Here is a 13,473-nt window from a genome sequence, read left to right as displayed (position 1 = left end):
TGCTTTTATCCTTATGGGGCATAAAGCCCAACGATAGGAAATGGGTCATCTCTAACTTGTATTGCAACTCCACAGGAACACAAAATATCCCATGGAACACTGCATGCAGAATCCAGCTTTCAGAAATGCAAGGTAAATTGCTGTCACAGAAGCCAGTTTGCTAGGACACAAATGCTTCCTGCATGTTGCTACAGCTCCTGAATAATTGTAAAGGTGGCTGTTAACAGAAGGCTTTTGCTGTCACTATTATTGCAGTGCAGAGTATGCAACTGTCACACCCTTGAGAACAGAAGTGACTTAAGAGAGCACTGACTCAACAGCCTGGAAATTTGTTGGTCTTTAAGGTGCTACTAGACTTGAATTTTGTTCTTCCACTAATAGACTTAACACAGCTACCCACCTGAAGCCAAGAGAAAGCCGCATTATTTGTACATGCAATCGCAAGGCCGCTACAATGCTCATTAGAGCTGATTTAAGGAAAGACGCTGATTCAGTTTTATCTCCCCTCCCCCCACGAAAGACCGGCTAATATAAAGACAGACACTATTAAGTTCACAGCAATGGTTTAATGAAAAAAAGTTTAGTGGTAACAAATATTAGGGTGAGAGTGAAGAAAGTTTTTTAGGGCTCATAAGATTCATTTCACATATCAAGTTTTTAGAAGGGTGCATTTCATTTCTTATTTTGTTAATAGCTAAGCCATATGCTGTCTTCAAGATCCGAGCCATTTATTGAAACTAAACGATTAAGCATCAACTGATTTTAAAAAAAAACATCCTTAAAAAACTTCTGATGGCTGAACCAATCTTGTGTAGCTTGTAGCAATTCAGATCAGTAAGCATTTCTAGACAAGAACATAGAATCAGTGCCAATTTAGCCAGGTTTATTACCCACCCAGTAAGATTAGGCAAGTGGTATTTAAAATTCAGTGCTAGAACAGGGCACCCTTTCTAGGCCCTGAACACTTGAAAGTTCCTTATTCTAAACATGTCAAAACTGTGTAATTCATCTGAGAAATGCTTAAATTTATACAACTTTGTTTTTACCTGAATAGCAAAGTTAACACTTTGTACTTGGGCTACATGCTTTGTAGCATCAATATACACTAGACAGGTTTCGTTTACTTCCTGGCCAATTAAAAAAATCAAACCTTCCCACACCCGATTTATATACTACACAGAATTCATCAGCGCCTGATGTAATGGCAACCAAAGCTGCAGAGAGGCCCTTTATGTACTGCTTATCAAATGACTTGAACCTCTTCTCACTTTCCTTAACTCCTGGTTTAGCCAAAGGAGTCCCAAGTGATTAGTGCGCCATATTGACATGGGAATCTAAGTCTCACATCAAATGCAGAGATCTTATTTTAAAGATATATTAAATCGGTATGTCCATATCTATAACAATGGGAAAGCATCAACAAGAGCAGTTCTTTTTCTTTAAAGATTTCTTCCGTCTATGAGAAGATAGACACTGGGAAGGAAAAGAGAAGAGTTGGAGGTGACTTGATTAAATCATACACGGCTCTCCCCTGGCCCCTGGGGGCAGGAAACAAAAGTCATTGTTCCAGAGGCGTAGTCCAAACATCAGGAAGAGCTCTAAAAGCACCAACTTCCGCAACTGCAAGAGAATCCAAGTGACAAGCCAGGGAAAGATATCCACACTATTAAGCCCAAGGGATGCGTATAAGGATAATGTTGCTTGCATGTGACGGGAGTTGACTCCCCAGCCCCCCAAAATAAAAATACAACACTTGTCTCGCACTCATACTTCAGTTACAAGTCAATACAACTTTTAAAGTGGGAGTCCATAGTTCAGAAGAGGCAGGCCGGTCAAACACACAAATGAGTAAGACCTCAATTACTCGGTATGAATGTGCGCTGGTCAGCAGAAAAGTGGCTAGTTTGGAACGCTTCCGGCTTTTCACATCTAGAGAGAACACAACCCAGAACAGTCAGTGTTAGACCACTGGAAGCATACAAGAACAGGACAGCGTTGGGGGGAGGGGGGAAACCATCGACAGATTATTGGGAACAGGGCAGCTCACATAGTAACATAAATACACAATAAATCATAAACTATTAAAACAACAATTAAAGCCAAGCCTATAAAATCAGTAAAAATCACATATGGTGCATCTGATTGTGACATAAGGCCACAATAGGGCCTGCAAGTAGTCTTAAGTAAGATGCAGAACCTGCAGGTAAGACGGAAGCAATCAGCTAGGGTGGAGCAGGTTAGGGAGGCCAGCACTGATGAAGAAAACCATAGCTGGCCTCAACCACAGGCCTGGTGGAATAGGTCTGTCTTACAGGTCCTGTGGAACTCCATAAGGTCCTGCAGGGCCCTGGTCTCATTAGACCGACTATTCACCAGGCAGGGGCCAGGGCAGAAAATACAGTTTAGCAGCCTGACAAAATCGTATGCTCCCTTCATATGGTGCAATAATTGAAGTATCAAATGATTGCTTCAAAATCCTTTGGCACAGGAATCAAGAGAACAGATGTGGGGCAAAAGGAGTTAAGGCAGGCTGCCAAGAATGCAGATGTCAACTTTTTAGGAACCAGCCTTATGCAGGAATCAGAGATACCCAAATGATGTTTGCAGGAGCCTATTTGAAGTCCTGGAATTGAGCATACAGTGTAATAATAAAGGGGTGGGGGAAGGTTTCAACTGTTCAGTTCACTACTGATATAGCCATATGGCTGGTTACCTGTAAAGGAGTCGGATACAGCCATTTCTCTCTATCTCCATTCAGCTTCATGCAGGCAAACAGATCACAAACTGTAGGAAGGCCGTAGTCCTAAATGGGAAAAGGGGTGTGTGAGAGAGATTTCCCCATTAAGCTGCATCCCCCAAAGTACAGCTACTGCTATATTAATCCCCTACCCCTGAACATACAGGCTACAAAGTTACACTAAAAGGAGGCACAGGTCTCAACCTGGGTTTTTCAGGAAACCCAAAATACACTTGATGCAGTTCCACTATCTTTAAAAAGCAGCTGGTGCAATCAGTGGTTAAGACCGTATACATACGTGTGCCTTCTTCCGCAGCAGCCATTTATCTTCCGCTGGAGGCTGGCTGGTGACTTCTGTGCTCCGTGCAGACAACACCCAACTGTTGACATTCAGCGGGAGGCGGAAAGGGGCCAGAAGCTCCAGCAACGAATTCTTTCCGCTCACTTCTGCTTTCTCCCGGCTGGCCTTCTCCTCCGTGCTCCACGTTTTGACCTCTGGTTTGAGCAGCCAAGTGGACAAGGGTGTTTCGAGCAGTTCTTTCAGCGGCTCTACAATCTTCTCAGAGTTGTCTTGTTTCATCGCGGGAGCAGCTAGCTCTTCTTCCGTCGGTTGTCGAGAAGGATGGAGCCAGATGTTGACAGCGGTTTTGTTTTTTTCAGACTCGGCGGCTGGGCTGGAGCTCCGCCCTACCACCGGCATGCCGTTTTTATCCTTGCCTTCTTTCCTAAGAAGCCATTTGCACAGAGCTTCTTTCTCACAGCTTTCGTCACACACACACTCTGAAAAGCTAGAGCATGGCTCATTGGCTTTGCATACCTCTTGCACCCTGAAAGAAGGCTGTAGGAGCCAGGCGTCGTTGGGGGACGGCTTCTTCACCTCCAGATGGTCGCTGAGGCACTTAAGATTCCCTAGATTTTCTATCTCTACGCCTTTGGCTTGGTTGCCGCAACAGTTATTGCAGGAATCAGCTCCGAGGAGCCAATCGCTGATATTGTATTCTTCCCTGAAAGGCTTGAACACATACTTCCATTTCTCATCCGAGAAGGTATTTACAGTTTCTGATTCAGAAGGTGTAAGAAGCCAGTCGGAAAGATCCATCTCTTCTTGCTCCAGAAGCTCCAGTTCGTCTATCTTTTCAATGGAAAAAGAAGAGCTGATGGTGGAGGTGGAGCTGTTGCGCTGTCGGGAATCTCTTCTCTCAGGAACACCTCTTTGCTGGTTCTGCAGGAGCCAGTTCTCCAAGTCTTTCAGATTTCCCCAGGCTTGCTCCAAGTAACAAGCTTTGGAAGACTTTAAATCCTTACAATGAAAGCAAACATTCCAAAAGTTTAGTTATATTAAGTAAATGTATTCCACCTGCACATCAGATATTCAAATGTAATAGACAAAGCATCGGCTTCCCCAACCGGAATTAGCCAATTAAGTTAAATTCCCCAGTCAAATGAAGCTAAAATTAGTCTAAGAGGCTGTACCTGTCTGGCCTCTGGCCCATCTGATTTCAAAAGCCAGTCCTCAGAGTTGCTGCTGGGAATGTATGGAGTAAGACAGTCACGGTCAGGTTTGCTCCCAAGAAGCCACTCAGAGAGAGGGCACCCCAGTGTATCATACACCGGCTTTGGCTATTGTAAAACAAAAAGTTTCGGTTACAAATTGAGTTCAAGTGTCCAGGAAAAAATAAAAGCTAGTGGGCGAAACACCACTAGATCCTGAAAGATACCTTTACAAAGATACCTTTACAAAGAGAACTCTCAACATGTGTAACAGGATATTTTTGGAATCAGAAAAATTCTGTTTCCTTTTTCAACTGTGCCCAGCATGCTTAAATATTTCTGTCTGGTACATAAATGTACCAGCTGAAAGACCACTCGATCTCTGAATGCTCCAGTCATTTGCAAACATTCAGGTTCCAAACACTTATTGAACTGTTGTAAGGCAAGGAAACCAGGAGTTACAGTTTCACACCAAACATGTCTCACAGCACGTCCCCAGTAAAGACCACTTAAGCCCCTTTCACTTAATTAACAGAATGCAAAAACCAGAGAAACCATTGGAAGTGCCGTCAGGACTTTCTAACTGAATTTGCAAGAAGACTTTTTAATTGTACCTGATCAACATTGGCATTCCCAAGGGAGTTCTGCACAGAGATCCACGGGGCATAATCTTCTTTGTCAGAAATCTGTTGTTTAAGGTAGAAAAATCAAGATTGTGTTACTCCACTTAAAAATAACTATATCGAGTAGTTACAACTGAGAAGCTCCTACTGTCCTGACTAGAACGCGAGCTAGAGAAGGTCTGAACAAGTCACAGATAACTCTGTGCAGGTTTACTTTCTGTCTGAATCCTCGCAAGCGGCTGGGGAGGGGGGCACCCCAAGACAGGGCTCTGCAAGCGGTTCCATGTTTTTCCTGACACGCCCACTCCTCATCAAAACCCAAATCGCTTTTGAAACAGAGGGGAGTTGGAAGAAGGAAGTTTCCCAAAAGAGTACTTCAGCATTTCATATGCAGTGATGGCCAAGCTGACAAATACCGTGAACAAAAGACCTTGGGAAGAATTTCAAAAGAACTGGAAACTGTACTATGATTAAGTGAAAGAATACTATAATGTACATAAAGAGATTTTAAAATGAAACACTGTAGGCAGTAGCTAATCTAAGCTATTTAACATACATCGAATCACATGATCAGGTCTCTTTGAGATCAGTGGATTAAATTGTTTAGAATTAAATATTATCTGTTACATGATGCTACATTACTCATTCCATTTGGGTAGGTCAAAGTATATAATATTAAGGTAATGGTAAAGGTCCCCTGTGCAAGCACCAGGTCATTCCTGACCCATGGGGTGACGTCACATCCCGACGTTTACTAGGCAGACTTTTTTACGGGGTGGTTTGCCAGTGCCTTCCCCAGTCATCTTCCCTTTACCCCCAGCAAGCTAGGTACTATAATATTAGATCTATACAATAACAATTATGTATTACTATCCATTTATTACATACACTGATTGAATATAGCATATTAAATAGAACTATATAATAACAATTAGATACTGCCACTTATACATACTACATGAAGGTACCGTATATACCCGTGTATAAGCCGACCCGCGTATAAGCCGAGGTGCCTAATTTCTCCCCAAAAATGGGGAAAAATTAGGCACCGACGTATAAGCCGAGGGTCGGCTTATAACCCCTCCCCCCCCCCGCTGGCTTACCTGGGCTCCCGGCAGCAAGCGGCGCGGGCCTGGCGGCGGCGGCAACACAATCAGGCGAGGGCCGGGGCAGCCTCCCTGCAGCCGCTCCCAGCAGCGGCGGCAAGGCCTGGCGAGGGCCGGGGCAGCCGCCCCAGGCCGCCCTCGGCCGCCAGCAGCGGCGGCGAGGGCGGGCGAGGGCCGGGGCAGCCGCCCCAGGCCGCCCTCGGCCGCCAGCAGCGGCGGCGAGGCCTGGCGAGGGCCGGGGCAGCCGCCCCAGGCCGCCCTCGGCCGCCAGCAGCGGCGGCGAGGCCGGGCGAGGGCCGGGGCAGCCGCCCCAGGCCGCCATCGGCCGCCAGCAGCGGCGGCGAGGCCTGGCGAGGGCCGGGGCAGCCGCCCCAGGCCGCCCTCGGCCGCCAGCAGCGGCGGCGAGGGCGGGCGAGGGCCGGGCCAGCCTCCCTGCAGCTGCAGGAGGCCGCCCCAGGCCGCTCTTGGCAGCAGGAAGCGGCGTGGGACCGGCGGCGGCGGCAGTAAGTTCCCTCCTCCCTCCTCCCCCCTACCCTACCCTACCGTATTGACCCGCGTATAAGCCGAGTTCGGCTTTTTCAGCCCTTTTTTGGGGCTGAAAAACTCGGCTTATACGCGAGTATATACGGTATGAGATTATGTATAGGTCTCCCCCTCCCGTTTAAAGGCTGGTGTCTACCTTAGATCTATAAATGATTTGTGAAAATACGCAAGAAGGCTTGGAATGATTTAGATCCACTCCAAATAGCAGCTGACAAATATCTTGCCAAAGGTATTTAGTTGAGTCTATGTATAATGTGTGCATATTGTTCATTTTGTTTTATGTTGTTTTGAAAATAAAAATGTATTTAAAAGAAAAAGTGTACTTCAGCATTTTGAAGTCAGTAGTTCCTCAGGCTAGAATTAGGCCCTTGGGTGAGTCTGAGGCAGCTCTTTAGATCCTTCTTTATCCGTAACAGGATTCTACATGATACCTCTGAAATGCATCCTACCACCCTGCACTCACCATGGTTTTAATTGAGCCGAAAGATGTGATGGCCTGGCGAAGGAAGGACACGTCAGCCTCAAAGTTCAGGATGGAAGTTTCTTCTGGTTGGAGTGTTAAGTTACCCAATCTGCAGGACCAAGTATTTAAAAAACTTTTTTAAAACAGACACATCATGAATACAATAAAACTCTTTCCCCGGTTCCAAGCCAATGGAGCCACTGTTAGTACAAATAAGGTAAACTGACTTCAAGGCAGAGAACCAGAACTCAAGTATAATAATACACTGTGGTGTGAAAAAGAAGTGACTCCATGTGCTGGAGGATTTATCTGATAGCATCAAAACCAAACCCCAACGTCGTCGTACTCCTGCACTAGCAGCAAGTGACCTTTTCCTAAAAGGACCACAATATTTGAATCATAGTTCATGATTTTCAGAACCGATTTTTTAAAAAATTAAGGAACAGCTAGCTCTCCATGGTTTATCTTGAGCTTTGATCTCTTCCAAATGGCATGCAATCGCACAGCCCACAGGACTGAAATAATCCAGAGTCCAACCAATAGCCATTCTGAATCTCACCGAAGCACTTACCTCTCCAAGCACACCGAAATTTGATTGGCAAGGTTGCTGCCGTGAGGCTGTTCCAGCTGGTGGATGAGACAGTTGAATTGCCCCAACAACTGAGAAGACAAAAACAACAAATGATTCCTGTGACTCCTCTAAGAAAACCCAGGCCTGGCATCGGTGAAGCCTAGATATGGAGCAGTGGCTCCCACAGCGGTCACAAGCTCAAGGCTAAGCCACCCAGCTCCTAAACCTGTGGAACCTCACTAATGCCTTGCTGCCAACTTGGAAGGCTTTAAGAGGGGAGTGGACATGTGCATGGAGGAGAGGGCTATTCATGGTTATTAGTCAAAACAGATGCTAGTCATGATGCATGCCTATTCTCTCCAGGATCAGAGGAGCTAGGGCTATTATATTAGGTGCTGGGAACACATGAACACATGAAGCTGCCTTATAGTGAATCAGACCTTTGGTCCATCAAAGCCAGTATTGTCAGATCGGCAGCGGCTCTCCAGGATCTCAGGCAGAGGTCTTTCACATCACCTACTTGCTTAGTCCCTTTAACTAGAGACACTGGGGATTGAGCCTGGGACCTTCTGCATGCCAAGCAGATGCTCTACCACTGAGCCAAAGCCCCTGTGGAACACAGGCAGGATGATGCTGCTGCAGCCGTCTTGTTTGTGGGCTTCCTAGAGGAACCTGGCTGGCCATTGTGTGAACAGACTGCTGGACTTGATGGGCCTGGGTCTGATCCAGCATGGCTTTTCTTACATTTAACCAAAGCGAATCACCCAAGTGGAGGCCATGCCCCCCCCACCCAAGGTCTTACCCAGTAGAGCTCCTGGGCCTGCTGCTGCAAGGCCTCCTCCTTCAGCTGCTGGATGAGGTCTACCTGCTCAAGGAGCCACACCTCCCGGCTGCGCAGGCACTCCAGGTGGCGGCTGATGCAGTTGTGAATCTGAGCTTTGACCTGCAAGAAAGAGAGGAGGGGGAAAGACCAGATCTGGTCACTGCCACTATAAAAAGCTCCATTTAAGCCAGGGGTCCCCAATGTGGTGCTCATGGGCGCCAAGGCACCCACTTAATACCTTTTCTGGCACCCGCCAAGTGTTTTCAGAAAGTGGGTGGGGCCAGGTAGGGCTTTTGTCCAGCAAGCATGATTGACTACTGGATATTTGACTGGCTGTGCGGATTTTTAAAAAATGTTGCTTTGGCAGCAGCTGCCACCACAGCACAAGGATCTCCAGTGTGTGACTGAAGTGAAGCTGTGGCAGACGTTTTGAGGCTGGCTCTGCCTCCTGCGGCAGCCATTTTATGGCTGCCACTTTGTCGCTGCACCCACCGTGCCGTGCCAGAACACCAAATGTGCCCGCAGGCTCAAAAAGGTTGGGGACCCCCGATTTAAGCTATACTTTATATTAGAAACCGGGATCTGTAATACACATTTAGAATATTTCTTGTCGTATCAAGTGCATTTTTTGTCTTTGCAGAGCCACTGGGCACCTAGGGGGGCCGTGAATCTCCGGAAGAAAAACTGCAGCCTGAGCCAGGGAGTGCCTTCCGCCCACTCGAGCAAGACCTGGATAAAATGAACGCTTTCCAGCAAAGGACCCTCACTGATCGACACTGTATAATGGAGGGTGGATGAGGGGGATGGACTGCGGCTTCACTGCTACATCATCCAAACTGACTCGGAAAGAGGAGAACTCAGAAAGTCACTGTTTCGCTCTCATGTTTCCCTGGGCACGGGAGTATCCTGCTCTAGTCCTTTAATGCCAGTGTGAGACTGCGACTCACACAGAGAAAGGGTACATATCCAACTGTATGCACTGATCTCTGCACTGGCCCCTGTGCCAATGACTAGGGCTGGGGGAACCCGGAAAGCAATGCAAGTTGGGGGAGGAGAGAGTTCAACAGCTAATTTGTGGAACTCCCTGCCCCAGGATGTGGTGATGGCTGCCAACTTGGAAGGCTTTAAGAGAGGAGTGGACATGTTCATGGAGGAAAGGGCTATCTATAGCTACAAGTCAAAATGGATACTAGTCATGATGCACACCTGTTCTCTCCGGCCTCAGAGGAGCATGCCTATTATATTAGGTGCTGTGGAACACAGGCAGGACAATGCTGCTGTGGTCGTCTTGTTTGTGGGCTTCCTAGAGGCACCTGGGTTGGCAACTGTGTGAACAGAGTGCTGGACTTGATGGACCTTGGTTTGAACCAGCATGGCTTTTCATATGTTATTTTGTACATGCATGCCAAATCCTTTCTAAAAACCTGATCCCAACCGTGGCTGTGCAGTATTACTGACGTACTACATAACAAGGAGAATGGAGCGAATCCTGCAAATCCCATTCCACTTCTCCCTTGGAAGAAGGAGCCTTTCCCTGACAGAAAATCCTCTTGTGTCAGAGGAAGGCGCTTTCTTCCAGAAGAAGCCACCTCTGCTAGCAAGACAGGTCCACAGGAACTGATCCCACTATCCCAACTCAGGTAACCAGATCAGGGACAGGGATGTACTGAAGGCAAGAAACACAAAACAAAGTTGTGTTACAAATAAATTGAAGTGCCACGGTCCCCACTTATCCCAAAATACTTCATGCCACTTCAGGATGCACTGAATAAGCTACCCCCACCTTATCCAACAACTGTAATTGGGACATCTTAGTTTCTTACCAAGGTGTAAAGAGGAGAAACTCCAAAGTTTTCAAATCAATTCCCTGAATTTGAAACAAAAAATCCTCTAGGTCATGTAAAGAAACTTCTGCCAGGACGCACTGGCATACATTTTATTCTGCACAACCCGGTGAGCCATGATAAAGTATTTTAAAACTTATAAAGCAGGAAGCGCTGCTTCTTTCATGATGATAAACTTCAGAACGCAGGGAGAAGCATCAAGAAAGTCTCCAGAAAGAATTCAGAGGCTAATTGGCTTGTTGCTGCCATCCTTCGTGTGAGAGATCCCCCTCTCTGAGTTTGCTTCTCCAAATCAGTTGCTCAGACGTTGATACAGAAACAATCGATTTATTGAAGCCTTCAGGAGATGAGACAGGCACAGGTAGAAAGTTGCAAGTGAGGGGCTATACGGGTTTACAGAATATATTGACTCCAGGGCACTGGGGCACTGGGGTTCACACTTATTGTTATGGGAAGTTACAAGCTTGGCATAATACAAAACATCAGACAGATCCCAGGAAGTCTGGGCGGCTATCACACTTCCAAGGCCGCATCGGCCTGAGGGAGTACTGGCAGGAAGAACAGCGGGGGGGGGGAAGATACATGGGCCATCAGGCCTGGCGCCTGAGACCAGAAGGTGTGAACTGCTTTTACGAGTTCACTGATAACACAGCAGGTGATGGAAAGCAGAGACACAAAGACAGAGACCCTCACACTTCGCTTACCTCTTTCCAATTGTCTTTAACTTGCTGCTCTGCCTTGACTATGCCAGCGATTGCCGTCTCCAAATCCTTCTTTGCCTGAAGGCACTTGACGAGGGGCTCCTTGCTGTAGGAAGGGCTCTCCTGGGCTGGGCTCATCCTTGACAATTCTAAAGCACAGAAACAGGTAGGGTTACCTATAAGATGCCCGCTGCACATTGCAAAAGCCGCCGCACCACACCAGCTGCACTTTGTGCTATTATGGCTGACTCGAGGGCCAAAATTTGCTTGTGGCTCTCGCTGCCCCACTGCCTTCTCGGAAAGCTCTCGCTGCCCAAGTCTTGCTTCAGCTGTGCTGGGGCCGGCAGCCCTCCTTTTCCCAAAAAGGGTTTCTCACACGCCGGCTGCCTCTCTTATCATGACCCACTTCTGCACGAGTGTCTTCCCTCTCCAGGTCACCGCTCCCTGGGGTTCGAGACCCAGGAGAGCAGCCAAATCATCAGTGCTTGGCCTCGACACCTGGAAGCAGTGGCAGGACAAGCAGGGGAGGTCTGCAGAGTGGAGCTGAACAAGAGGAAGAGGGAAGCGGCTTCACAATCTCACAAGCTCCAAAGGTTACTGGAACAACACTGGTGGCGAGGGCTGACTTGACAACCGCATCCATGGACTCTGCGTCCAGTCATTGATGACACCGCAATGTTTAAACACCCTAGCCTTCAAGAGCTAATTGCCTTTCAGGCTAGAAAGAAGGAATAAGTCACACAGGCTCAGTAGCAACTTGAGGGGGGGGGACAGCACAGGCAAACTGAGCCCAGGCTAGTTCTGTCACAGGCATAGCCTATCTTCATGCTTTCCTGCCCTGCTCAAACTGCATTTAAGTTAAGCTTGAAAACCTCAGCTTGCAGCCAGTGACAAACGGTTCTAGCTTCCATGCACTTCCTTTTTTTTTGCCGTCAAGTCACAGCCGACTTATGGCAACCCAGTTGGGTTTTTCCAAGGCAAGAGACATTCAGAGGTGGTTTGCCATTGCCTGCCTCCGCATCATGACCCTGGTATTCCTTGGAGGTCTCCCATCCAAATACTAGCCAGGGCCGCCCCTGCTGAGATCAGGCTAGTTTGGGGCTATCCAGGTCAGGGCTAAACATCTCCAGGAAGTGCAATCTCCTGAATTAACATTGCTTTCCTACGGTAATTCCACCAGATATCTATCTGTGCATCTGGCTTGCTTCAAGGGCCAAATGCACAGATATCTGGTGGAATTACTGTAGGAGACGGCACATCTCCTGAGTTAACATTGCTTTCCTACAGTAATTCCACCAGATATCTATGCATCTGGCTTGTTCCAAGGGCCAAATTGCATAGTCAATGCATAGTCACATAATAAATCTTGCTGAAACATACCAGCCTGCAAGGCTAAGATGCCCACCCTCCATGTTAAGGCAAGCTGCCTGCACATGCAAAAATCACCATGTAAGGGGATTATGTCAACAGGGGCTAGTTTACTAGTACTGCAATAACATAACTGCAAGCTGAGAATTTGGGAGTGATGGGAAGGGATAGAAAAAGAATAAGAGGGAAATAAAAAGTAATGGGTCAAAAGCAACCAGGAGAAGCTGCAAGTCTGAGCACCGGAATTCAGGCTGTGGTATCTTCCATGGCTTTAGCAAAGGCTGCCACATTCCTGAGAGTTCACTGCAGCCATTCGGACTAGAAACTTACTCAGTGTTTGTTAACCAAAGCCTTCGGGTTCTTTTGATCACGACAGGTCTGCACTCCAGAGTATTTATAATGTTTCGTTTCTGGGATATAACTCCAATTCTAAATGCTTTCACGGATTTGTTCGTTTGTTTTTGCCTTAAAGGCATGCACAGAACTCGCTCAGGCGACAATTTATTCACCCCAGTGTTAATGAAACGCTTCCACACAGAGACCTAAAATTCATCTTAATTACAGTCATCTAATGAGCGTGCCACTGCGAAACGCAACATAGAAATTAAAGCATGCTTTCTAACTGACTGACAGTCCGCTCGGGACTTACTGACCCGAAGTTGTTGTTGTTTAAGGATATCGTTACCTCTAACTTCTATTTCAAAGAAAAGGGCATCCTCGTTGCTCGCACCAGCACAGCCGAGCACAACGAAACCCGCGAATAAACTACACTCTACCCACAGACACCGGTTTCCTTCGGGAACCAGACAACACTTCTGCAGCAGGATTGCACGAGAAAGAGAGGGGACCACGGCCCCTTCTGCAGCTCGACCCTACGCTTACTCAAGAGTAGGCGCCACTGAAACTTCCTCCCATACGCGTGGCTGCCCCTGGAAGCCCCATTGTACGAGCCAGTATTCAGCAACCAGCTCGCACAATGGGGCCTCCCCTCCTCGCCCCGGCTCAGCGGCCCGCGTACCTCCGCTCTCAGTCCGCCTTCTGGGAAGGAGGCGCGCTGCTCCCTGCCCGCCCAGCCTGCCGCCTTCTGCAGGCCAAGACAGAGGCTGACCCAGGGAGCGCAGGCGGCGCCTTTAAATGGGGCCGGCGCGCGTCCCCGCCCCCGGCACACGTGGCCGGAGCCGCCACAGCTGGGACTCGCTTCTG

General features: G+C 47.7%; 1 protein-coding gene across 1 annotated transcript; it reads right to left on the bottom strand.

Annotated features, from left to right (window-relative positions):
• Nucleotides 1-1,898: 1,898 nt before the first annotated feature.
• NCOA4 (nuclear receptor coactivator 4) lies at nt 1,899-11,047 on the bottom strand. The gene is made up of 9 exons (XM_056849897.1): nt 10,906-11,047; nt 8,337-8,477; nt 7,535-7,623; nt 6,964-7,072; nt 4,843-4,914; nt 4,211-4,357; nt 3,036-4,037; nt 2,714-2,803; nt 1,899-1,929 (listed from the first exon to the last, which is right to left on the bottom strand). Exons 1-9 carry the CDS (start codon nt 11,038-11,040, stop codon nt 1,924-1,926), a joined length of 1,791 nt encoding a protein of 596 aa, XP_056705875.1. The 5' UTR covers nt 11,041-11,047; the 3' UTR covers nt 1,899-1,923.
• Nucleotides 11,048-13,473: the final 2,426 nt, after the last annotated feature.

Source organism: Euleptes europaea, chromosome 5 (assembly GCF_029931775.1).
Source record: "Euleptes europaea isolate rEulEur1 chromosome 5, rEulEur1.hap1, whole genome shotgun sequence".
Taxonomy (NCBI): domain Eukaryota; kingdom Metazoa; phylum Chordata; class Lepidosauria; order Squamata; family Sphaerodactylidae; genus Euleptes; species Euleptes europaea.
Note: the sequence above shows the minus strand (reverse complement) of the source record. Positions and strands in the feature narration are given on the sequence as shown.

Bases quoted from the DNA above. Each gene is read 5' to 3' on its own strand.
- NCOA4 (XM_056849897.1), bottom strand. From the start codon at position 11,040: ATGAGCCCAGCCCAGGAGAGCCCTTCCTACAGCAAGGAGCCCCTCGTC. The intron at 8,478-10,905 runs GTAAGCGAAGTG...TCTTTCTTGCAG, and splicing joins TTAAAGACAATTGGAAAGAG to GTCAAAGCTCAGATTCACAA. The intron at 7,624-8,336 runs GTAAGACCTTGG...TTGTCTTCTCAG, and splicing joins AGGCCCAGGAGCTCTACTGG to TTGTTGGGGCAATTCAACTG.